Raw genomic sequence first — 24,342 nt, forward strand, 5'->3', positions numbered from 1 at the left:
AATTTTAAAAAATATGATTGAGAGGAAGTTGGGGGGAGAGGGCTCTCTAAGAAGTTGTCATCTGAACACAAACCTGGGTGGGAGGAGTCAACCTGTAGGGCATGTGGGCAGGTGTTCCAGGGCAAGAACAGATCTGCAGAGGACCTAATTTCTAGGGCATTGGAGGGAGGAGGGCATTGTTGCTCTGAAGAAAACTAAAGTGGGGAAGGGGCTGGCTGGGACAGGGTGCAATTTTAGATAGAGCAGAGGTGTCACTGAAAAGGCAAACAATTAATATCCCAAATGAGAGGAGAGAAGGAACCATGCAAGGGCCTGGGGGAAGCCTTCCAGCTAGAACAGCCAATGCAAAGGTCCTGGGGTGCAGAAAAGCAAGGAGGCCAGTATGATCTGAGTGGAGTGGGCAGAGTGAGAGGAGGAGAGATTGGAAACATGGTGGGCAAGTGTACCTAGGGCCTTATGGGCTGTGGCTGGGAATACTGGCTTTTACCTGGAGTGAGGTGCAGCCAGATGCTTCTGAGTCAAGGAGTACCCTTATGTGATACATGTTAGGTTCCTGTGACTGCAGGGTAGGAAGAAAGGTCAGGTGGGGTGGGGAGAGCAGTGAGAACAGAGAAGACACTGCTGCCATTGTTGAGGTGGGAGAAGATGAAGGATGGACCAGGATAGGGGCCTGGAGTTGGGTGATAAAATTCTGGAAGTATTTTGGTGATGGAGATACTGGGCCTACCCAGTATGAGGGGCACAAGGCACGTTCAGGCTGGGGTGATTTGGGGCAGAGCAGGTAACAAACCAGGAATGAGGTTGAGCCAGGACCCTGGCTGGCTCCAAGAGGCTTTACTCCAAGAGATACATGTTCTCAGAAGAGATCCATTGACAGATCTGTCTTCTAGACACTGCTATCATCACATGGCCTTCACTGCACAGTCATGTAGCTTGGTGATTAAGAACCAGACTCGACGAACTGCCTGCTTTCAAATTTTAGCTCCACCACCCACTTGCTGTGTACTGATGGGTAAGCAACTCGAACTCTCGGCCTGAGGAAGTGCTGATGAGCACTGTCTATAAGGACAAAGGTGATGGAGATGTAAAAGCACCCCTCTGAGACGTTCATAGAGGGTAAGCATGGCGTTGAGCTCCGAGAGAGGGAACAACATCAGCAAGGCACAGAGACCACTGTCCCAACTGGCCGGGTTCGCAGACCTGGAGAGGGCTCTGTCACCGCGAGGATGGATAAAAAGGCGACACGGGTGTCGCCTTGCCGCCCCTCTCCCCCCGCCGGTCTCTGCTTCATCTCTCTCCTGCCTCGGTGCCTCACACCCTTCCAGGTGGCAGTCCCTTCTTCCTCTTCGGGTGCTCGGGGTCTAGCCCCTTGGCGTCGCTGCCTCCAGAGCCTTCATCTGAGCTAGCTGCCTCTCAGCATCTCCTCCCCCGCGCCTTGCCACTGCGCATGCGCCGCCAGCGCCCCTCCCTCTCCACCCCCACCCCCGATCGGCTGCTGGGCCTCGTCCCCTTCTCTCTGTCTCCCTCTCTTCCCCTACCACGTCCCCCGACACCGACACCCCAGTACTCCGCGGTCTCCTCAGTCTCAGCCTCGGTCTTCAACCCCGTCCGCCCGAGGTAAGATGGGAAGCGCGGAGGCCCGTGAGAAGGGGAGGGGCGAAGCATCCTGCATCCCGAGATAAACAAACCCCGAGAGGGGGCGGCCGAGACTGAGGGGCCTGACGCGGGAGAAGAATGGGGGGCTGGGCCTGGTGGAGGAGGCAGGAGCTGGGCGCATATCCCGGGGCTCTCTGATGGGTAACGAGGTCCTATGGTTCTCCAAGATCCAGAGCTGGGGGCACGGGGACCACCCGGGGCCTTGGGAGTTTCTGGGGGCTTGGACCCAGAGCCTCTGGGGCACCCTCTCCAGCTGACCTCTGCCTCCAGGATTTGCCTGCAGGCCGCCCCTGACTCTTGCGCCCGCCCACCACTGAGGGCCATCGAGGACCATGACTAAGACAGATCCTGCCCCCATGGCCCCTCCACCCCGAGGAGAGGAGGAAGAAGAGGAGGAAGAAGATGAGCCCGTCCCTGAAGCCCCCAGCCCCACCCAGGAGCGCCGGCAGAAGCCTGTTGTGCATCCATCGGCACCTGCACCCCTCCCCAAGGACTACGGTAACTGCTATCCCCACCCTGGAATCTGGCATGGAGACTTGGGTGGTCTGGGAGAATGGCTGAACTCTGCTGGTGGTGATGGTGGGGGGGATTCTGAGGCGGTCCAGAGTCTTGGACCTCTCTCCCTTCGTTTATTCACCATTGGAGTATGGAGTTGGAATGATCCTAATATTTGGTTCATGACAAATAATTCTATCATGTAGTCATTCGACAAACAAATCTTGGAAGAGCCACTACTGATCTGGCTCTGTGCTAGTAGTTGGGGCCACAGCACAGAATAAGACAAGCAGTCTTTGAGAGAAATCAATGACAACCACACAAATAAGTATTAAAAATATAAATATATGATTACAAAGCATGATAATTGTGTTTGCCAAGAACAGAATGCTGCAGGATATTTTAAAAATGTTGTCCCTTGGATTAACTAAAAGGTCAGGAAAAGAGGGTCCATGGAGAGATAACTTCAAGAGTAAAGGATCTGAGCTAGGAGAGTGTGAGGTAGGATCTGGGGGTGTCCTGTTGGAGAAACTGAAGGTATCTGTCATTTATTTATTGCTTGCTATTATCCTGTAATGAGCTCTATACTGGGTAATGGGATGTTGATGAAGAACAATCAAGGCATGGCCCCTGTTCTTAGGAGAGACTAAACAAGTGAACAGATAAATCAGATGAGTTCAGATCAGAGTGAATGCTATAAAAGAAATAAAAGGTAAAGTTATAATAGATAAGGGCCAGGGGACCTCTTGCTTGAAACCAAGTAGTCAGGGTGGGTCTTTCTGATTAGGTGACATTTAGGCTGACACCCAAAGCATAGGAGAGCTGGAGAGAGTTCCAGGCAGAGACTAGCAAGTGCAAAGGCCCTGAGGCAGAACTGAGCTTGGAACAGAAAGATCATAGAGCTGCATTTGGAGAGTGATCAGAATTGAGGTGAGAGGGCATGGGCAAGATCTGGAAGGGCCTTGAAGGACTTTGGATATATTCTAAGTATGACAGGCACACACACAAACAGCTGTGTGCGTGTGTGTATCTTTGCACACACATGTGTGTGCTCAGTGTGTCTAAAAGCAAAGAAGTGGCAGGTTTGATTTATAATTTTAAAAGCTCCCTCTGGCTTCTGGGTAGAGAGGTGGAGTGCAGCCAGTGTTGGATATAGGAGAGAGGTTTTAGAAGATGCTGACTGGGAATCCTTAGCAGCTGTGAGGCTCAGCAACTAGGCACTTGGTTCAGAGAGTTGGCATCACCAGGATAGAGCAGGAGAGATGGCATCTATGGATGTATCACCCACTATTGGTGGATTGGAGAGACAAGTTCATTTTAGTCTGGCAGAAAAATAGGAAAGTTTTCTGAGGGCGTGAGTTGTGGGGAAAAACTGGAAAATCTCCTTTGGAAACACAACTGTATGTGGCTTGAGCCTGTGGTCCAGTGGGCAGTCAGAATGTCTAAGATGGGCCCTCCAAGGAATCCTGTTTGTAGAGCAAGGGAGGGTTTGGTCACAAAATGTGAAGGAATCTGGAAATATGGTCCAAGCCAGAGAGAAAGCTAAGGTGAACTCCTTAGAAAACTATATATCTGTTTGTTCAATTTGTACATTAATCCAGCAGAGATCTGCTGAGTAGCCACTGCATGCTGGCTGCTACGCCCAGCTGTGGGGATAAGGGAGTGGCAAGCAAAACAGAAATTGTGCTTCTATCCAAGTGAGGGCAACAAGTAAGAAAGGAAGAGAAAGGAAAAAAGAGAGAAGAGAGGAGGAGAAAGAGGGAGAAGAGAGGAAGGAGTAAACATATTATGTTCAGTAGCAATATGTGCTATGATAAGAAGATTAAAATAGGAGCTGGAGAAGGGCAGAGGTGCTGATTTAGATGGGGCACTCTGGGGCGGGGTGGGGGGACTCAGGAGATCTGAAGGAAGACTGTCCAGGTGGGAAAATAGCAAGTGCAAGGAGACAGGAATTTTCCTGGCACATCGGAGGGACAGAAGGCAGCCAATGTGGCTGGAGGGGAATGAGGGAGAAGGAGAGGGCAGAGAAAGAGGTGGCCAGATTGCTCAGGGCCTTGTGCCAGCGGGAGGACTTTGGTCTGTACTCTGAGTAGGATGGGAGCCAGGGGAGGAGGGTTCTGAGCCAGGGAGGGCTGCAGTGTGAATGGGGTTTGAAAAGGAGCACACAGGCTGATTCCTGAGTCACCTTCTATGTAGCCTGTCCCGGGGCTGTGTATGATCTGATCCTTCACTTACTCATTCATTCAGCTCACATATCTGCCACTGCAAGGCCCCTGCTGGGTGCTGAGGTTACCCCCAGAGAACAACGCTCATCAGAATCTAATGCAGGGAACTAGATGTCCCTCTGACCACCATGCTGGCTGGCCACAGATTGGATCCTGCTCATTCTTAGAGACATTTTATATGTTCTACACAATATTTGAAAAATTTGAGAATTTTCTTTAAAAACTAGACTTTGGGCTTTCTGCAATAAATTTTTTAAAATTCTGGCAGGGCTGGAGTCTTGGCTCAGTGGTAGAACACTCACCTAGCGTGTATGAGGCACTGGATTCGATTCTCAGCATCACATATAAATAAACAAATAAAGGTCCACTGACAACTAAAAAAATTAAAAATAAAATAAAATTCTGGCAAGTTGTCCACACTGTGACCATAGTCTGACAGCATAACAGGGTCCTCAAGTGGTAGCAGCATCCTTGGGCTTGCAGACCAGAAGGTACTGCACTAGAGTTTGCTACCCTATGAAAACTGCCTGATTTTTCAATTTTTCAAGACACTGTGCATCCAGATTTTTGTATGAAACCTTCAGATTTTGGAACCTCATGCTGGCCACACAGAAAACGCCTGTGGGTTGACCGTGGCTAGTTAGAGGCTTTTAAAGGCAAAGACTTGAGCTCCCCTGCCTGGGGTGGGGGGAACAGGGGAGAGAGGGTCCAGCTTGCCTACAGTGACCTTGGACCTCTCTCCACCCTAGCCTTCACCTTCTTCGATCCCAATGACCCTGCATGCCAGGAGATTCTGTTTGACCCTCAGACCACCATCCCAGAGTTGTTCGCCATCGTGCGTCAGTGGGTGCCCCAAGTCCAGCACAAGATAGATGTCATCGGCAATGAGGTAGGAACAGAGGGGAAGTTAGGAGGGAGGGGATGTGCCCCTCACATGTTTGGGTAACCCTCCCATTCCCTGCTACTCCCAGATTCTACGTCGAGGCTGCCACGTGAATGATCGTGATGGGCTGACCGACATGACGCTGCTCCATTACGCATGCAAGGCTGGGGCCCATGGAGTCGGTGAGGGCCCAAACCCCCAAGCCCTGAGCCCAAAAGCCTAAGCTTCTAGCCCCGATACCCGCAAAACCTCCCAGAATTCAGGCCCTAATATCACGAAGTGTAGACCATGAGGCCCCAGGCTCTCCCCACGCGCTAGGTGCATGCTCTACTGGAGGACTTCCAAGCTGACCCTTGCTGTCGTGCAGGGGACCCTGCGGCGGCCGTGCGTCTCTCCCAGCAGCTGCTGGCGCTGGGCGCCGATGTTACCCTGCGCAGTCGCTGGACCAATATGAACGCTCTTCACTACGCTGCCTATTTTGACGTGCCCGACCTGGTACGGGTGCTGCTGAAGGGCGCGCGGCCACGCGGTAAGGAGGGGGGGCCTGGCTGAGAGGAGAAGGGGGAAGGGCGCCTCGAGGACCTGGTTTAGAGAGGTAGAGACCTGGGGTGAGAGGGACCTGGAGTGACGGGGCAGAACTGAGGCCTGGCTGGGAAGGGGAGAGGACTAGGATCCAGGAGGTAGCCCGAAGCAGGAGGTGGAAGCCGGCAGGGCGCTGTCAGTGGGCCCCACCCTCAGGGATGGGAGGGGCGGGGCATAGAAGAGAGGGGCGGGGCTCTCGCAGAGGCAGAGGCTGGGAGGCCTGGGGAGGGATAAGAGAGAAACCCAGAGGTAAGAGGAGGGCTGGGTTCCCACCACGTTCACCCAGAACCCTCCTCTCGCCCACTTCCCAGTAGTGAACTCCACGTGCAGTGACTTCAACCACGGCTCAGCCCTGCACATCGCTGCCTCCAACCTGTGCCTGGGCGCGGCCAAATGTTTGCTGGAGCATGGCGCCAACCCAGCGCTGAGGGTACTGCCACTCTGGCCCAGCCCTGTTATCCTCTTCCCCGCTCCCTCCATCCACTGCCCTCCAATAGGCCACTGCAGAGGACGAGGACCACTTGTATTTCTCCTAAAATGTTATAAAAACGATCTGCACATTCAACAAATGAAATGATAGCTGATTTTAGAGTTCATTATACATCAGGTGAAGTGTCACAAGCCCTGTTTTACAACCAGGAGACTGAGGCAGAGAGATTCAAGGATTTTCCCAGGGGCACTCAGCAAGGATATCTTTTCTTTCAATCCTGGCTGACCCTGTGGCTTTGTACAGACAGCAGTTGAAATCATGAGGAAAGTGGAGTTAGGCCTTCAGTGAATGAGAGGCTTGGGCCCCTTATAAGCCCTCAATATGATCTTTGATCCCTTTCTGTTATCAGGTCCCAATATCCCTGGCATCCTGGGGGTTCATCACAGGGCCTGTGCTCCTGTTCTCTCCTCATTCCCTATTGGCTCAGTTTGATATCTGAGCCTATAGCATAGGAGCCTGTTCTCAGTATTCATACCCACCCACCTCCCAAGGCCCCATTACAGGCTTAAGGTCCCCAAAGCATAAGCTCCCCAAGGGCATGACCTGCAGTACCATCCTTATTCCCTGTAGGCTCCATCCCTAATGCTACATTGCATTACTTGACACATCCCCAGCTCAGGACCACAGGGGTGGACTCACCGGGGATCTGCATCCAAATGCCCCACCCCTTCTTATTCCCATGCTGGCCCAGGGCATGATGTAGTCCTGTCCCAGCTTCACTCAGGCTGGTAGCCTTCATGGGAGTGTAGCCTGTACCCCTGAGCTCCTGTCTCCTCTCTTCCTATTGGCCCACAGAATCGGAAGGGGCAGGTGCCAGCTGAGGTGGTCCCAGACCCTATGGACATGTCCCTGGACAAGGCAGAGGCTGCGCTGGTGGCCAAAGAGCTGCGAACGCTGCTGGAAGAGGCTGTACCACTATCATGTGCCCTTCCCAAGGTGACATTACCCAACTATGACAACGTCCCAGGCAATCTCATGCTCAGCGCATTGGGCCTGCGTCTAGGAGACCGTGTTCTGCTGGATGGTCAGAAGGTCAGAGATGAGTGTTGGAGGGGGCGGTTCCCTCATCCCTCAGAGCTGGGTGTTTGGTTGCAAACAGACTGTCCTCTTTGTCTGTCCGCCTTTCAGTCATTCACACAGTTCTTTATTCCATCTAACAATTGTTCTGTCAATGCTTCCTCTGTGCCTTCCTCTGTGTTGAGCTGTTGGCTTAGAGGGAGAAATAGACCCATCCCCAAATGAGGACAGCACAGAGCAGTCATGATTGAAATGAGCAGAGTGATCAGCATAGCTCTATGTATCTGTGGCTCCTAGAGTTTTAAGGTCCCTTCTCAGCTCCCATCTCCACTCTTAAGAGTGGACAGGACTTTGACTAGGACAGTATAAGCCAGAGTGCTCAGGGAAGTGTTGGGGTATGCACCCAACTTGAAGATGAAGAGAAGGGGAGGAGAAAGGGTTTCATTTAGAGGGAGTCGAGAATCTTGATTCATCTGGGCATTCCAATTTTCATTCTTTTTTTTTTTACTATTTATTTTTTAGTTTTAGGTGGACACAATATCTTTATTTTATATTTATGTGGTGCTGAGGATCAAACCCAGTGCCTCGTGCATGCTAGGCGAGCGTTCTACCACTGAACCACAACACCAGCCCCCCAACTTTCATTCTTTTGGCTAGTGTCCTTCAGGCTCCGTGCTGAGCCCAGTGTGTCCTTAAGGATAGAGGGCTGCATTTGCTCCAGCTCTGCTTTCATGGAGTGCCACTGCTAGTGAAGAAAAGTCAGCCAGTCAGTAAAGTACACTATGGTTAAAAATTATTTTTGGAAGCAGAAAGTATTGTGAAAACCATTAGATGGATGGATTTAAATTGTCTGGCTCGAAGCAGGAGCTATTTTAACTGGGTGGTCTCAGAAGGCTTCTTTGAGTGGGTGATGTCCAAGCAGAGATGGGAAGAAGTTCACCTCACAAAGAAGTTCATATCACAAAGATATGGAAACAGCAAGCATGAAGACCCATGGTGGAGAGAGGCATAGGACTGGGGAGAAGTTGGGGGGATGGAGGGGTCAGAAACACTGCATCACAGGCCACTGATCCCTCTTTGTATGAAGGTTAAATGAATTAAAACCTGGTATACACTAATTGTTCTTTGTGTGCCAGGCACTGTTCTAGTCCCTATGTCAACCCTCCAAAATCAACACTATTAGCCTATTTTGTAATTAATTAATTAATTAATTAATGGCACTAGGGATTGAACCCAGGGCTTCATACATTCTAGGCAAGTACCCAACCACTGAGCTACACCTCAGTGGCAGTATTGGGGGTGTCCGGTACTTCATCTGCCCAAGTTAGTTCATTTTATAGATAAGGAACTGAGGGCTTGGTTCTATCCCCAGTACCATTAGAAAAAAAAAGAAAACTGAGGTATGGAGGTGAGAGGGACTCACACAATCCTAGTAACCACACTCATGGAGGACTGTCTGCAGCTAAGCATCTTTACTTGTATTAAAAATGTATCCATCAGAACCAGGCAGGTGGTGCACTCCTGTAATTCCAGAGACTAGGAAGGTTAAGGCAGGAGGATCATGAGTTCCTGACTAGGCTCAGCAACTTTGCAAGACCATGTCTCAAAATTTTAAATATAAAATTTTTACTTGAGATGTAGCTCAGTGGTAAAGTGCCCTGGGTTCAATCCCCTCTATATCTATATCTATATTATTATCTATCTATCTATCTATATATTAATTTGGCTAATGTGACTGGGGAAATTAATTTTTAACTTAATTTAAAATAAATTTTGGTGCTGGCAATATGGCTCAAGTGGTAGTATGCTCGCCTGGCATGTGCGGGGCACTGGGTTCAATCCTCAGCACCACGTAAAAATGAAATAAAGATATTGTGTCCACCTAAAACTAAAAAATAAATATTAAGGGCTGGGGTTGTGGCTCAGCGGTAGAGCATTTGCCTAGCATGTGTGAGGCCCTGGGTTTGATCCTCAGCACCATATAAAAATAAATAAATAAAAAAAGATATTGTGTCCAACCACAACTAAAAAGTAAATAAATATTTAAAAATAAATATTAAAAAATAAATTTTCATACTTGGCTAGTGGTTATTTACTGTATTGTACAGGATAATGTTACAAGTAGGTAAGAGTGGTACTCCCATTTTGCAAATAGGGAGGTTGAGGTACAGAGAAGTTAAGTCAGATAGCCAGTAAATGATGATGTTGAAACTGAGATTTGAGCCCAGTTTTCCTGCATACACTCACTCCATCACCATGCTTCCTGTGTGCCAGTGGTCCTCCCTAGGTCCCTTCCCAAGCCATACCTCCCTTGTCTCCTCAGACGGGCACACTGCGGTTCTGCGGGACCACAGAGTTTGCCAGCGGCCAGTGGGTGGGTGTGGAGCTGGATGAACCTGAGGGCAAGAATGATGGCAGTGTTGGGGGTGTCCGGTACTTCATCTGCCCTCCCAAGCAAGGTCAGTCTCATCTGGCGTCCAGGAGGGTGGGGATGGGGGTCCATTTAGTAGTTCTGATGCCAGAGTCTGAGTAATGGTGTGGAAGTTGAGGGCATGGCCAGGGGCAGAGGCTTGGACAACACCAAGCCTAGTCTCTGTCCCCGCAGGTCTTTTTGCCTCTGTGTCCAAGATCTCCAAAGCAGTGGATGCACCCCCCTCGTCTGTCACCTCCACGCCCCGGACTCCCCGGATGGACTTCTCCCGTGTTACTGGCAAAGGCCGAAGGGAACACAAAGGTCAGAGGGGGAACATTAGGGGTAGGAAGAGCCAGTCATGGGGACATTCTGTGGATAGCTCAGTTTGTGTGACTCAGTTTCTCCTCTGGCCCAAACTCTAGTTTTAGAGGATGGGCTCTGAATTCCTGGCTTTTCTAACTCAAATTTTTCCTTTGGCTCAGGAGTGGCCATATCCAGTTCTTTTTTTGTTGTTGTCGTGTTTATTTTATTATTTATATGCAGTGCTGAGAATCAAACCCAGTGCCTCACACATGCTAGGCAAGTACTCTACTACTGAGCCACAACCCCAGCCCCCACCCAATTCTTGAAAGGACTTGTAGGTTCACTGCCTTCTACTTAGTTTCCCCTCAAGCCCAAAGTCTTCCCCAAATTGGGGAAGACTCTTTCTGGGAGTTCTTGTTCCAGGGGTTTATGGCTTTTATGACTTGATTTACTTATTCTCAGACCCAAATCCCCCTTCATTTTACTTCACTATTGATTGATTGATTGATTGATTTTTGAGACAGGGGTCTTGCTACATTTATCAGATTGGTTTTGAATTTCTGCCTCAGCCTCTTGAATGCTGGGGTCTTGACATGGGGTCCCCAAAACTGGCATCTGAGGCCCCATCTTCCCCTTACCATCTCCTCACAGGCAAGAAGAAGAACTACATGTAGACGCTATTGTGTCCAGACTTCGTTTTATTATTTATTTATATACTTAGTGGCACCAGGGATCAAACCTAGGGCCTCACATAAGCTACACAAGTACTCTACCACTGAGCTGCATTCCCAGCCTTTTTAAAATTTTGAGATAGGTTCTCATTAAATTGCCCAGGCTGGCCTTGAATTTGGGAGCCTCCTATCTGAGTAGCTAAGATTACAGGCACGTGCTACCATACCTGGCTAATTTTTTATTTCTTGTGGTCCTGGGGATCGTACCCAGGGCATTCTACCAGTGAGCCACAACCTAGCATTGTAAAAAGGACAGTTTCTAGGCTCACGACTTCTGCCTCAGTTTTCCCTTTGGCCTTTATATCCTCAGTTCTAAGATTTTGGGTTCTCTAGGTTCTGTGGCTCAGTTTCCACTCAAGTCTAAAGACCCCCCCCCCTCCTAGTTCTCTGGCATCTGAGATTCAGTTTCCCTTCAAACCCAAATACCATCCCCTACCCTAATCCTGTGGAAGGCACTAGAGTTCCTGTGATTGGAGCCAGGACAGAATTTTTATCTTGAGATTTTCCAGTTGGCATGGGGGTCCCCAAAACTGGCATCTGAGGCCCCATCTTCCCCTTACCATCTCCTCACAGGCAAGAAGAAGTCCCCATCGTCCCCATCTCTGGGCAGCCTGCAGCAGCGTGAGGGGGCCAAGGCTGAAGTTGGAGACCAAGTCCTTGTGGCAGGCCAGAAGCAGGGGATTGTGCGCTTTTATGGGAAGACAGACTTTGCCCCAGGTGAGGACGGGGATTTGGGGCTGGGGGACAGGCAAGGCTCTGGGGCATCCTGACACCTTCCTGCTACAGGTTACTGGTATGGCATTGAGCTGGACCAGCCCACAGGCAAGCACGATGGCTCTGTCTTTGGTGTCCGGTACTTCACCTGCCCCCCAAGGCATGGAGTCTTTGCACCAGCATCCCGCATTCAGAGGTGAGCCCAAATTCTGACCCCTGACCCAGGGGGCCACCCATAGCCCTAATCCACCCTTGGTTGGTTTCTTCCTCTTGGACTAGCAGGACATTGTAGTTACCACCCACACCCTAGCCCTTTCCTCTGGGCTCACCTTCCAGGGAGATCCTGAATTCTTGTGGCTCTGATTTCTTCCATTCCCTGTGTCTCCCCAGGATTGGTGGATCTACGGATCCCCCTGGGGACAGTGTTGGAGCCAAAAAAGTACATCAAGTGACAAGTGAGTTGGGGGCTGAACATGGGGAGGCATGTGGGTCTGGGAATGGTAGAAGGGTCATGGGTTTTCAGGTGTATGCTTATGACAAGAGTCAGCCCAGGAAAATGTTGAGATGAGGTGCTATAGGGTATGAGGAAGTTAACAACAAGGCTCGGAGGGCTAGGGTTATAACCCTAGGGTTATAACTTGCTTAGCATGTGCAAGGCTATAGGGTATGAGGAAGTTAACAACAAGGCTCGGAGGGCTAGGGTTATAACCCTAGGGTTATAACTTGCTTAGCATGTGCAAGGCCCTGGTTCAATCCCGAGCACCAAAAACAACAACTAAAACCCTCCAAAATCAAAAAACAAGGCTACAGTAGGCATCAGGGATATAGGTTGAGTGGGTTTTGGGAACATGGGTAGGTATTGGGGGACTTGGAAGGTATTATTGACAAGAGGTTCAGATGGGGATTGGGAACATAGAATCCAGGTAAGTCCTGGGGACATGGATAGATATTAATGACAAGGATTCTAGGTGAGTATTGAGAACACAGGTGAGTTTATCATCCTCTCATCCTGCTCTCTTCTCCAGTGACACAGCCCAAACGCACCTTCACGACAGTCCGGACTCCAAAGGACATTGCGTCAGAGAACTCTATCTCCAGGTGTGTGGCCAAGACTGTCCCCTTTCCTGTGGGCTGTTAGGGAGAGGCATTCACAAGGCTGCTGGAATCTAGGGTCTGGGGCTCTAGTTGGGGATTGAAATAGAAGCTAGAAGTTGTGACTAGTAAGCACACCCAGAAACAGTCTTTAGGGTGTAGGGCCCAATACTGACTTTTGCTGACACCTCTTAGGGGGCAGGTTAAGGAAGCAGAACACCCTCCACTGCACATAAGCCTAAGAAGGCAAAGCCAGAAGCAGAATCCCAAAGACTAGGGGGTGATTGAACCAGATGTCCCTGCATCCTGAATCAGTTGACCAGGTTCTTCTCCTTTTAGGTTGCTCTTCTGCTGCTGGTTTCCATGGATGCTGAGGGCAGAGATGCAGTCTTAGAGGCCCTGGATACCTGACAGAGACAAAGAAGTCCCTTCTAGCATCTCCTGACACAAGGAGCCCCCAGTCACCCTGAGATAGAGATTCCCAGTAACACATCCAGAATAGAGACCCCCCATTAGCCAGCCCTCAATCACTGAAGTCCCATTATTAACAGATCCCCATGATAACCTGCCCCCCAAATACAGACCCCATATCACCCAGAAAAAGATTCCCTAAGTAGCACCTTCAGGCTAGTCCCTATCCCAGCCCCTCAGAGCAGAACCCTAATTAACAGATTTCTGCATCACCCCAAATGATGGTTGATCCTTTCCATATAATGTTCCATAATAGGACATTCTGAGTCACTCATCAGTGGATCAGAAACTCCCCCATTAACAAAGACTCTCTCTGATTCTCCTTGTAATAAACATAGGTCACAACTCCAGAGTAATAGACCATGTCACTATCCCCATTTAACATCATTGCCCTCAAGATTCCGTGATCCCATGGTCACCCCGAAGCCCTTCCATTCCATTCCCCCTTTCAAAGACTCTCCATGAACAAAGACCCTTGTTCTCACCCCTCAAGAAAAGACCCACTTTAACTAGCCCACTGTCACCCCCCCAATTTATAGACACCAAAACAGTCCTGGAAGTGCTAATTACAGGACCCCCAAGTCTTCCTACCCTCTGCACCCTCAAGAAACCCCCAGTGCCTTGTATGAAGCCCACCCCACATGGCCTCCAGCCTCTGTGCTGGCCAGGCTCCCAGAAAATTCTCTATTTTTGAAGTAATGACTTCCCCCTTTGGGGGACCCCAAAATTTGGAGACCCCATTCTGAGACTCTGGGGATCCCACACCCCAGAGTATACATGTCCCAAGACCCCCTGTGCCCCCAAGTCCTATAACCCCTAGAAGATCCCAAATTTCTAACTCCCAGGACCCCCAAATCATGGAATCCCCAAATCCCCAGGGAATCCCAAATTTAAAAGTCCAATCGCAAACCCCCAGGAAAACCCAATTATGAGGTCCTTGTACCTGGGATGGAGGAGACTGCAATCGGGAAATGTATTCCAGGCTCTCAGGGTATTTCAAGCCCTGTCCATAGGCACCAGGAGACCCCCAAACATGAATTCCCATCCTGGAAACTGCAGGACTTCAATGCCCTGAGTTCAAGGATCTCAAGAAACCCAAATTCAAGAGCCCCAGCCCTAAGGGACCCCCAAATCCTAAAGCCTCCGTCTATAATACGTGGAGGGCCCCGAGGCCCTGAAGCGATCCCAAGTCTTGGAGCCCCCATTTCAATCTATCTTCTGGTCACAGGTCCAAGACACCAAATCTGATTTACTGGCCACAAAGGACCTCAAAGCACTTGGGCCAGGCCAACAGCCTAAGGGAGAACCTGAAGGCCCCGCGGGTCCAGGGCAGACCTGGGGCCCTGACCACCAAGGACAGCTCACGACTGCCCCGTCTCACTGCATGTCCCCAAACTCAGCATGACCCCTGTCCTCTTCAATAAAGACGTTTCTACGGCCTCTGTGTGTCAGGTCATTGTGGGTTGCGGCCTCTGAACACTTGCTGGGGGAGCGAGGGAGAAGAAGACTTCCCTTCAATCTCGCCTCCCCGCGGCCTGGTTGTAGGATGACCTAGTCTGTAAAAAGTCCACCCAATAGCCCTTATCTCCTTCCCGCGGTCACTACAGCGGGTTCTCCCATCTGGGCCCACGCCGCAGGGCGGACACTTTCGGTTTTGGAATCCTGATTGGCCGGTGTCAGACGAAGACCGGTCTCCAGTGGCTCCCCGAAGGATCAGAGGCCTGGAGGCGCGGCCTATCCCTGAGCGAGGGTGAGGGGGCGGGCGAATACTAAGCGAGAGCGCCAATTGGTTGGAAGGCGGACCCTTTAGGCTTCTGAGAGTTCCCATTGGTCTGAGGTATTTTGCTTCCGCAACGTGGGGCGGAAGTAGTTGGGTGGGGGAGGAGGGTCTTGATTCTGAAAATTGGAGGGGACGCGAGTGGACGGTCAGTGTTGGGGGCTGGGGACAGAGATGGGTGTCCAGGGGGGCCGAGAGTGGGGGTCCGGGGGAGTTCATACTGGGAGTCCTTTAAAGAGTGGGGACAAGGGTTCAGGGAGGGAAGAATGTTTGAGAGGAGTCAGGCTTAGGTCCTAGGGAGCCGCAGTGAACGGGCGCTTTGAAAGGAAAATCTGAGGGGATCCAGAGTGGAAGGGGTTTGAGGAGGCTTAGATTTGTGTCACAAGGACACTCAGAATGGGGGCTCCGAAAGGGCTGAGGTCGAAGAAGCGTCCTCCGCCTCAGAGAGCCGTCACTCATCGTTGCAGGTCTGAAGTGGGGTCTCAAATTAAGGTATTTAAAGAGGCTCTGGGGTGCAGATGGGGTAGGGGGACTCTGTGTGGAACTTAAAGGTTCCCTGTGTGGGGTCAGAGAATGCTCTCTGCGAGAGACCGGAGAGGGCACATGTGTAGTTTGATGGGTCCTTGGAAGAGTGTGCTGGGTGCTGGGGAAGGAGCCTAGGGGGTCACTGTGTGGCATTTGAGATGTCGGGGACTCGGTTTTTAGAGACAGTGAGTTTAACAGGAGGATGAAAATGAGGACTGGATGGTGATGGGGCAGAAGGCTGAATCACAGACTGAGGATAGGAGGCTTAGTAACTGAAGCTTGTCCTCAACTCCCCACAGGACTGGGTGCAAGGAGTTGGTGTCGATGGAGGAGCAGGACGTCAGGGTTCCAGCTCTGGAACCATTCAGGGTGGAACAGGTTGTCAGGACTGGGGATACAGAGGGTAAAGGTGGGGCTAGAAAGTGGGAGGTGGGGTGGGATGGACAGGCTGACTCCTGGGTCCCTGGGTTGGGAGTCCCCCCTCCTTCCAATTTTTTTTACCCTCAAGAGTCCAGTCCCACTCCCAACCCCAACTCATAATGGGCATGAATCCCTCAACTTCAGACCCTGACCTGTCTGAGGACATCCTTAGCTTCCCTCCAGAGAGGGAGGTTACTTAGTGATGGTAGGGCCCTGTGTGGGTTAGAGGGCCACATCTTCAGGGGAATCTTTCCATTGTAGGCACCACCTGTAATCTACTATGTACCTGACTTCATCTCCAAGGAAGAGGAAGAGTATTTGCTTCGACAGGTGACCCCTAATGTCCTTGTAAAACCACCCCCACCACGGTCTTCCTGTATTCCTCTCCAACCCTCAGCTTTGGTATGAGAGCCCCCAAGGCTGCTGTGAAAACACTGGCAGAAAGGAGACCTTCCCCTACCCTCCCTGTGCTTCTCTTGGAAATTGTTAGAGCTGTCAGAGTTGTTTTGTTTTGTTTTTTCCTAGGAGGCTTAGGGGCAACCAAACTAATGGTTAGGAAGGAGCTAGTTATAAACATAGAAGAATTTAGTGTTCAAATTTCTATGCTAAGATAATCCAGGAATCAGGATATAACAGAGTAAGTTCTGCCTTGTGCCAAGGTAGCTCAGCATAGTCTCAAATGCTAGGAACAAGGTTACCAAGTATACACCACCTATGCTGAGATGGCCTAGTTCATATTCTATTCTTCAGGTTTGAGAAAAGTAGAATTTCCAGAACCTAGAGTTCCCACATTGGGATAGCCCTTATTAGCCAGAGTCTTACAGAGCACCAATCTTCCCAGTGTTATGATAGCCCTCTTGAGCTTGAGTCCCAGGAACAAGTTCACCGCAGAACATAAACCCTTGTGCTGAAATAGCCCAAAAGTTTTTGGTTCTTGGGATTGAAAACTTGACATATTTTCAAATCCTTGCACTGAAGTAGCTCAGGTTAGCTTCATAACCATACCAACAATGAGATTATCAACTAGAGTATAGATTTCTTTGACTGAGATAGCCCATTCTAGACCCTGGGGATCTTGGCAATGGAGAATTTTCAAAGTACTTTCCCTGCTGTACTAAGGACTAAGCCCAGCACACTCCCTCTCCCATGCAATAGGAACAAGGGTGCTCCAGAACCCAGAGTATCCCCAGATAGCCTGGAACAGCCTAGGCCAACCTCAGCGTTCTTACTAGACTCAAACTATGATTGTGCAGCCCTGGTTTCTTTCCTTAATTCTGGTGGACACAGATGGACTTTGGGACCAAAGGCCTGCCCTGGCAAGAAGGCCAACAACAAAATCCTGGGAACTTACTACTCCAGAGAAAAATTCCACAGCCACTAAGATGACCCATTTCCACCCCAGGAAAGGGCCACTATGTTGAACTGGGTGAGAGACTTACCGAGGGGTGACTCCAAAAACAGGAGTGACCTTTCTCCACCTCCTAGGTTTTCAATGCCCCAAAGCCAAAGTGGACCCAGCTTTCTGGGAGGAAGCTACAGAACTGGGGTAAGTTTCCCTAGCTAGGGATGTAGGTGATTCTGGGATATGGGGTGGGCAGAGGGTTTAGGTCCAGTAGTCTCAAGATAAGGGGAGCCTTGAGGGCTCAAGGGGTTCTAAGGGCCAGAAGGATTCTGAGGGGGTCAGTGGAGATCCTGAGGGCTTAGGGGCTTCTTGGTGACTTGGGAGTAACTCATGGGGTTTGGGGAACCAGAAAAGTCAGAAAATCTCTGAAGGGCCAGTGGTCTTCAGGGGTCCCTCAGGGGACACCAAGTACCAGGAATCCTTGGTTTGGTGCCCTCAGGACCCCATTGCTCTCCCCAGGTGGGCTCCCCCATCCTAAGGGGATGGTCCCTGAGCGACTGCCCCCGTGGCTCCAGCGCTATGTGGATAAAGTGTCTGATCTCAGCCTTTTTGGGGGTCTCCCTGCTAACCATGTCCTCGTGAACCAGTATCTGCCTGGGGAGGGCATCATGGTAACCACATACCCTCACCCCAGCCCCCACAGTAGTAAACACCTCACCCCAGATCTCTGAGCCATCATAGGGCAGGGCATCATGCTCACCCGCCCTCACATCATGGAGTAGCTGCATATCCAACCTGGCATTCGCATGTCCATCCCAGCTCGGGAGTGCCCCTTTGACCCAGAGGGTGGGAGGGATGGACTTCTGCCCTGCCCAGCCCTGGTGCCCACTCCTCAGCCCCACGAGGATGGACCACTCTACTACCCGACCGTCAGCACCATCAGCCTGGGCTCCCACACCATGCTGGATTTCTATGAACCTCGGCAGCCGGAGGATGATGACCCTATAGAACAGGTGGGTCTGCAACGCTGCCCCAAGCGCTGGGAATGCCCCAACATCCCACCTCCTCCAGGCTGACCCAATTCCATTTGCCCCAGGCTATTCTTGACATCTTCTAGACACTTTGACCTGTTCTTTCATGGGTTACACTGACTTCCTCCCAGACACCCAACCCATCTGTTTGCTGGGTGCCCTGACTGCCATAACACAGACACCCAGTGCCTTTACTGCCGAGTAGATGCCCTGACACCCTACGGTCCCCTGACCCCATACACTCAGTGGCCCAACAGACCTAGGCTCACCTATGCCCCTTGTATGGCTCCCCAGTACTCAATAGACGTTCTTTTTTTTTTTTTTTTTTTTTTGTGGTGCTGGGGATTGAACCCAGGACCTTGCGAGGCAAGCACTCTGCCAACTGAGCCCCTCGAGAGACATTCTAGACATCCTCAGATACCCTAGTGTCATTCACTCATGGGTGTCCCAACATCTTCCCACTTGGCCCCCTCGTCCCACCATCTGAGCACTGCAACACTGATATCCTGCTACTGCAGTAATGTGATCTGCAGTGCAGATGTGCCCAGATTCTCCTAATCCCATGTCACATGACTCTGCTCAGAGACCCCCACAGAAACCCTAACAGCACCCTCTCTGACCTCTTTCACTGAGGGATATACTTGACATCCCAGTGTTCACAGAGACTCCTGGACACCCTAGCCCTTTGCTCCTTGGGGTTTCCCCATTAGCCTTACATGCTCCTGAATATTCTCACATGCCTCCTAATGTCAGTGTCTTCCAACATCCTGATGTCCTCAGATATTTCAGCCCCTTTACACTGCCCACCCCAGGTCCTTGCCTCAACATGCCCTCTCAGCCCAGCTCTGCCCTGGTGTCCTGGGGCCTTCTGAACTCAAGCTCAGCCCCAGCCCCTTGGAGATTCCAGCTGCAACTCCCACAGTCAGCTGACCATTTGAGGTGCCCATCTGCAGCCTACTTCCTGTCAGAGGGATCTGGTGGGACTGCTGACTCCTAGTCCTTTCCCTTCCCATCAGCTGTAACTGTGGAGCCCACAGATTTTCACCAAAGCCTCCATTCCTAGGAGCACTCTTACTCTTCAGCTTTTGCCCCTGGGTACTCACCCTTGTCCCCTGACCCCTGAAACCTGACTGCCCATACCTGACCTCTGATTAGCCTCAAACTACCAACCCATTTCACAGCCCCTGCCGCCACCCCAGCCCACTACCTCACTGTTGCTAGAACCGTGCAGCCTGCTGGTGCTCCGTGGTACTGCATACACACGCCTCCTGCACGGCATCGCAGCCACCCGGGTAGACGTGCTGGACGCTGCCTCACTGCCACGCAATGCGGCTGCCTGCAGATCGGCACTGCCTGGAGCCCACCTGGTGCGCGGCACCCGAGTCTCGCTGACCATCCGCCGTGTACCCCGCGTACTACGCGCTGGTCTCCTGCTCAGCAAGTGACTGCCAGGCTCCAGGTCCCGCCTGATTACAGGGCTTCCTACTTGGCTGTTGGGATGCTGTGACCTTGGTACTCTGGGGCAGAGGTGGCACGCCTGAGTTATTTATTTTCCCAGTAACTGTGGGAACCATGGGAGAAGAACCCATTCCAAATAAACCAAAAATATATTTTCTTGCTTTTAGGTTTTTTTTGGGGGGAGGGGTGGGTAGGGGGCCACAGTACAGATTCTTGTTTTCTTGAGGGGCACTGCATCTGGGACTTTAAGTGGATGGGGTGGGCCCTGGAGGTCAGACTTATGGGTCACTTAGGGGGTCAGAATCCAGGGCTTTTGAGGCTTTCTATCTTGGACCCCCTTGGACTGGGGTGAGGTGATGCTGGGAGGTTTGGCTGCTGGTCCTGCTAGGGAGGAAGGAGTTAAGTGGCTCTGCTTTCACCTCAGCAGGGCATCAAATTACCTGGGTCTTGTTTCTCTAGGAATGGGTGGTGCCAGACCTGCCCCTGGGCCTCTGGCAGCTTCAGGCCTGAGTGAGTCCTGCTGAGGAAGTCTAGGAGACACCATTATTAGGCAAAAGGCTCTTAACAGGTGTCTTCACCTGATTCTTTGTACCCAGGCCCCCAGATATGGCCCTGTCCCTACCTAGGCTCCCCTCAGAGCCTCTCAATCATCCCCCAGGAGCCCCCAGGGAGCCGGACATTGCTGGATGCACCGTCTGTCCTGCATCTGGAGAGGAGATAATCAGGTGGGGGCTGGGGCTTTTAAAACTTGGTTCCGTAAGGGTGGGAGCAACCAACGGCAGGGGCCATTTAGGGCCGGGAGGTGCTATGGCTATGATCATCTGGGGACATGGGAGAGGTAACTGGGATGGGGTTAGGGTGAATAGAAATGAGGTACTGCGGCCCATCAGGGACCTGCAAATACTCCTTACATCCCAGGAGAGAGCAGGCGCAGGACTTCTTGGACCCTCCTGGGCATGTCCAGGGTGGGTTGAGGGGCACTGAGCTCCCAAGAACATCAACGCCCTCTTTCCAGGAGGACCCAGATGGGAACAAACACCATGAGGTGAGCTGAGGTGAAGAGACCCCTTTATGTCAGCCTTCTCTGTCCCCCAGAATCTGACCTCTGTTTTGGAGATGAGGAGATGATTCTGGAAAGGTGTTGGGCATCTGTGGTGGTGGTGTGAGGTGCTGTGGAAAACATTTCTTTACTAATTGTTATAAAAATATTTCAATATTTTACCAATTAGGTGTCTGGATACACCTCCATTTTTCTCAGGGATCAGCTCCCTCCCTGTCCAGACTCCCATGCCCCATATATCCAAGTTTCAAGGAAGCTTAAAAATCTGTAGACCTTGAATTATATGTCCCCATCCTCCAAGTGGAAGGCCCCTCGGGTGGGAACAACCCTGATGTAGCCCCAGGAATGGACTCTGGTGCAGAGAAGCATCCAGAAAGCAGCAGCTTGCAGAAGGGTGGAGGTATTATCTTGATTGGCCCACTGATCCTGGTTCAGCCCCCTGTGTTCCCCAGCACCCTGGCTCTGGCCTGGAGGCACTGGAGGCTGAGCAGGACAGTCTGCACCTCTGCCTGTTGGGGCTGGGTCTCCAGCTGCAGGACCTGGAGCAAGGCCTTGGGCCCTGGACACTGGCCCAGCGCAGGATGGTCCAACTACAGGTGGGCGTTGGGAGGACAGGATGCAGGAGGGTGGGCAGGGCCCCAGGAGTGGGTTCCAGCTTTCTGCAGTGAGAAGTGGGTTTAGTACGTGTTCCAGGTTTCTGGGTAGGAAACAGGAAAGGGGGTGATTCAGGTTCTGGTCTCTGGCCTCCCTGGCATATGTGTGGGGTGATGTCTAACCATGTGTCCAGGCCCTCCAGGCAGATCTGCGAGGGGCAGCTGAGCGTGTGGATGCACTGCTAACATTTGGTGAGGGACTGGCACAGCGCAGTGAGCCCAGGGCTTGGGCATCTCTGGAGCAGATCCTGAGGGCCCTTGGAGCACACCGAGACACCATCTTCCGACGGCTCTGGCAGCTGCAGGCCCAGCTGGCCAGCTACAGCCTGGTACAAACTGCCCTGGTTGTCCTCAGTGCAGGCCCCAGGCCCCAACCCCCGGCCCCCCAACTCCTATGAACTCTGTCCTTTGACTCAGGTGTTCGAGAAGGCCAATATGCCAGACCAGGACTTGGAGGTTGAGGGGGACTTGGATGGGCCAGGACCTGATGGGGCCTCAGGGCCCTGGGCACCCAGTAACCTCCCCACCCCTGCAGAGTTGGAGTGGGACCCAGCAGGGGATGTTGGGGAGCTTGGACCCTCGAAGCAAAAGACAACACAGACACCAGGGCCTCCTTGTGAGCTGTGTGGCCACAGGAGCCTCCAGGGCAGGGGACAAAGTCTTGAGGTGAGAGCAGTCCCTCTTGAGGGCTCCCCAACTCTGCCCAGGCACCCCCAGAGCCCCCTTTGTGTATTGTAGCATGGGCGTTTCCTTTTACTGAGGTCTTATGGCTGTCTGTCCCTCTCCGTCTCTCAGTGTCTCCAGGAGTCCCTTGATCCTACCACCTGTCTCTTTGTCTCCAGGAGTCCCTCTCTCTGTCTCCCTCCTTCCCATCTCTACCTGCATCCTCAATGCTATTTCCTGTCCCTGTGCCCCTCACTTTCTGTGTTACAGCTCTCATCTCAGAGGCCTGGGGTTCACATTCAGTTCACTCCCTGATTTCATTCTAGTCTCTCCTCAAATGTCACCTTGTCAGAGGCCTTCCCTAGCCTCCGACAATAGCACTCCTTATCTTACTACTGTATTTCCTCACAGAACTTCCTGTAGTTTGACATTATATATTTATTTATTTAATTTTTGGCATCTCTGCCTAGAATATAAGCTCCATGGAGGCCAGGACTTTCCCTCTTTCCATCCCCACTGTCCCTGAGTTCCTAGAGTGACATGTAATAGACACTCATCAAATATTTGTTGAGGAAATGAATAAATAATGCCCCTCCCCTCTTGGTTTCTCTGGCTCTTCCCCTCTCTATCTCTCCCTTGAGATTTCTTTGTTCCCCCAGAATCTTATCCCTGTGACACTCCCCTTTCTAGACCCTCCCCTAACCATGTTTTTCTTTGCTGCAATTTTCCACACCTCTCTTTCCTCACAGGATGTGCTCTCATTGGGGTTTAGCCACCAGAAACATTTAATAGGTCACCGAAGACGCTCCCTGCTCCAGAAGCCTCAGGTGAGCTGGTCCTCAGCCAGGTATAGCAATTGAGGACCTTTATGGCAAGTAACGAAAAACTAACCAAAATTGACCAACATAGAAAAAAAGGGGAATGCTCTTTGTTCCTTGTAACTGAAAAGTCCAGGCACTGCTGAATTCAGATCTTAAATTCTATCAGGGCTCAGTCCCATCCCTCTCTTGGGTACTACTTCCCTGAGGTGGCTTTCTCCTCAGTGCTGCTCTGGCTGTTACACACTCATTGCCCACAGCTTTACGCACCCCAGGGAAAGACAATGCTCCTGACCTACTGGCAGCAGCCAAAGTCCCAGGGCTGCCCTGCTTGGGTCATGAGTTATACCCCACCCCATCTAATCAGAATGCTCTGATTGGTCACATCTGGATCACATGACCAATAGTGAAAGTGGAGGAGGTGGGAGTCAGCTACACTTGAGCCTGAAGGTCTATGAAGGGGGAGACATGATCCCCACACCTGCCCCCCGCCAAACTAAGCCAATATTATCAGGAAAAAGAGGATTGGATTGCATAGAGACAGACAGACATCCACCACACTTGGAGACACTCTCGAGTCCATGTGGGGGCCTGGGGGGAAAGAGGAAAGGAAGATAAATAAGACTGGTCTTGCAAGTCTATAGTAGTAAGGGAAAGGCCACATTAAGGGTGACATCTATCCATTCTGCTGCTGGCTGCTGTCCACCTTAGGACAAGAAGAGGCAAACATCTCCTCGTCTTCAGGATGTGATGCTGGAGGTGGATCCTGGGTGAGATGCTTGGAAGACATTGGTCTGGGGATGTGAGAAACTGGGCTCGTGGTGGTAGCCCACCTGTGTATCTAACATTTCCGTTCCCCCCTCAGGGCCTCTGCTCCTGCATCCAGATGGCCCCTGACCTTCCTCCTTATCCTCTTCTTCTTTCTTCTGATGGGTGTCACATTGTTTCTGCCCATTTCAGGGGGCCCCTGCTGCTCTCATGCCCGACAGGCCAAGATGCCCCACCTGATGCTTAGCTATGTCAATGGTCTCCCCCCAATCTGAGTACCCAGCCCAGACATGGGTAATAAATGGTCATTGTCAAAGGATGTGTGAGGCTGTTGGTTGTTTGATTACCCAGAAACTGGGATACAGCCCTGATGTGTCTGGACATCCCCCTCTGTAGACTACTTTGTCTTGAGCACAGAACATGGAACTGAATGAGCCCATCTTGGGCTGGGTTCCCCCAGACCCAGATACAAAGATTCATGCTAAAGTAGCTGACTGGGAGGTGATCCTCGGAAGAGTGGTAGGGGAATGAGGAAGTGAACCAGGAAAGGGAGAAAGCTTATATTGGTTCATGAGCTGGTTGCTGTTCTGGGTTCCTAAGGCACCACATGTTGGGTATTCTTCACTCTTTGGGGCATTTACATCTCAGCTTCCATCTTTCACTGAGATGGACTTTTTCTGGCAACATTGACTCTCCACCACTGCCAGCCTGTCCCTTCTGGGAAGGCCCCTCCCTCAGGCAAAGGAGCACAAATG

At 51.4% G+C, this 24,342-nt stretch overlaps 3 protein-coding genes across 8 annotated transcripts; all 3 read left to right on the forward strand.

The window, feature by feature from the left end:
- The first annotated feature begins 236 nt into the window (after window positions 1–236).
- Window positions 237–14,512, forward strand: Clip3 (CAP-Gly domain containing linker protein 3). Its single transcript, XM_046448034.2, has 14 exons — window positions 237–1,617; window positions 1,927–2,154; window positions 5,126–5,265; window positions 5,348–5,441; window positions 5,627–5,788; window positions 6,153–6,271; window positions 7,127–7,363; window positions 9,672–9,807; window positions 9,954–10,082; window positions 11,369–11,512; window positions 11,582–11,705; window positions 11,900–11,964; window positions 12,535–12,607; window positions 12,941–14,512. Exons 2-14 carry the CDS (start codon window positions 1,989–1,991, stop codon window positions 12,993–12,995), a joined length of 1,644 nt encoding a protein of 547 aa, XP_046303990.1. The 5' UTR covers window positions 237–1,617; window positions 1,927–1,988; the 3' UTR covers window positions 12,996–14,512.
- A 422-nt stretch (window positions 14,513–14,934) lies between these two features.
- Window positions 14,935–19,781, forward strand: Alkbh6 (alkB homolog 6). 5 transcript variants are annotated; one of them, XM_058580488.1, is made up of 7 exons: window positions 14,935–14,997; window positions 15,674–15,752; window positions 16,056–16,196; window positions 17,280–17,340; window positions 17,656–17,807; window positions 18,033–18,149; window positions 19,349–19,781. In XM_058580488.1, the coding sequence occupies exons 2-7, from the start codon at window positions 15,699–15,701 to the stop codon at window positions 19,610–19,612; spliced, it is 789 nt and encodes a 262-aa protein (XP_058436471.1). In that variant the 5' UTR covers window positions 14,935–14,997; window positions 15,674–15,698; the 3' UTR covers window positions 19,613–19,781. The 5 variants fall into 5 exon arrangements, with proteins under 5 accessions (XP_058436471.1, XP_046304058.1, XP_058436472.1 ...); XM_046448102.2 differs by having other exon boundaries at window positions 14,936–14,997; window positions 16,056–16,124; XM_058580489.1 differs by lacking the exon at window positions 14,935–14,997 and adding an exon at window positions 15,157–15,341.
- Window positions 19,782–20,231: 450 nt separating this feature from the next.
- Window positions 20,232–23,906, forward strand: Syne4 (spectrin repeat containing nuclear envelope family member 4). Of its 2 annotated transcripts, none has more exons than XM_046448062.2 (8): window positions 20,232–20,350; window positions 20,544–20,670; window positions 21,138–21,281; window positions 21,473–21,667; window positions 21,756–22,004; window positions 22,751–22,828; window positions 23,531–23,589; window positions 23,685–23,906. In XM_046448062.2, the coding sequence occupies exons 1-8, from the start codon at window positions 20,232–20,234 to the stop codon at window positions 23,860–23,862; spliced, it is 1,149 nt and encodes a 382-aa protein (XP_046304018.1). In that variant the 3' UTR covers window positions 23,863–23,906. The 2 variants fall into 2 exon arrangements, with proteins under 2 accessions (XP_046304018.1, XP_058436462.1); XM_058580479.1 differs by having other exon boundaries at window positions 21,482–21,667.
- The last annotated feature ends 436 nt before the right edge of the window (window positions 23,907–24,342 follow it).

Source organism: Marmota monax, unplaced genomic scaffold (genome assembly GCF_021218885.2).
Source record: "Marmota monax isolate L192 unplaced genomic scaffold, Marmota_monax_Labrador192_F-V1.1 WCK01_AAM20220418_F8-fsc00101, whole genome shotgun sequence".
Classification (NCBI taxonomy): domain Eukaryota; kingdom Metazoa; phylum Chordata; class Mammalia; order Rodentia; family Sciuridae; genus Marmota; species Marmota monax.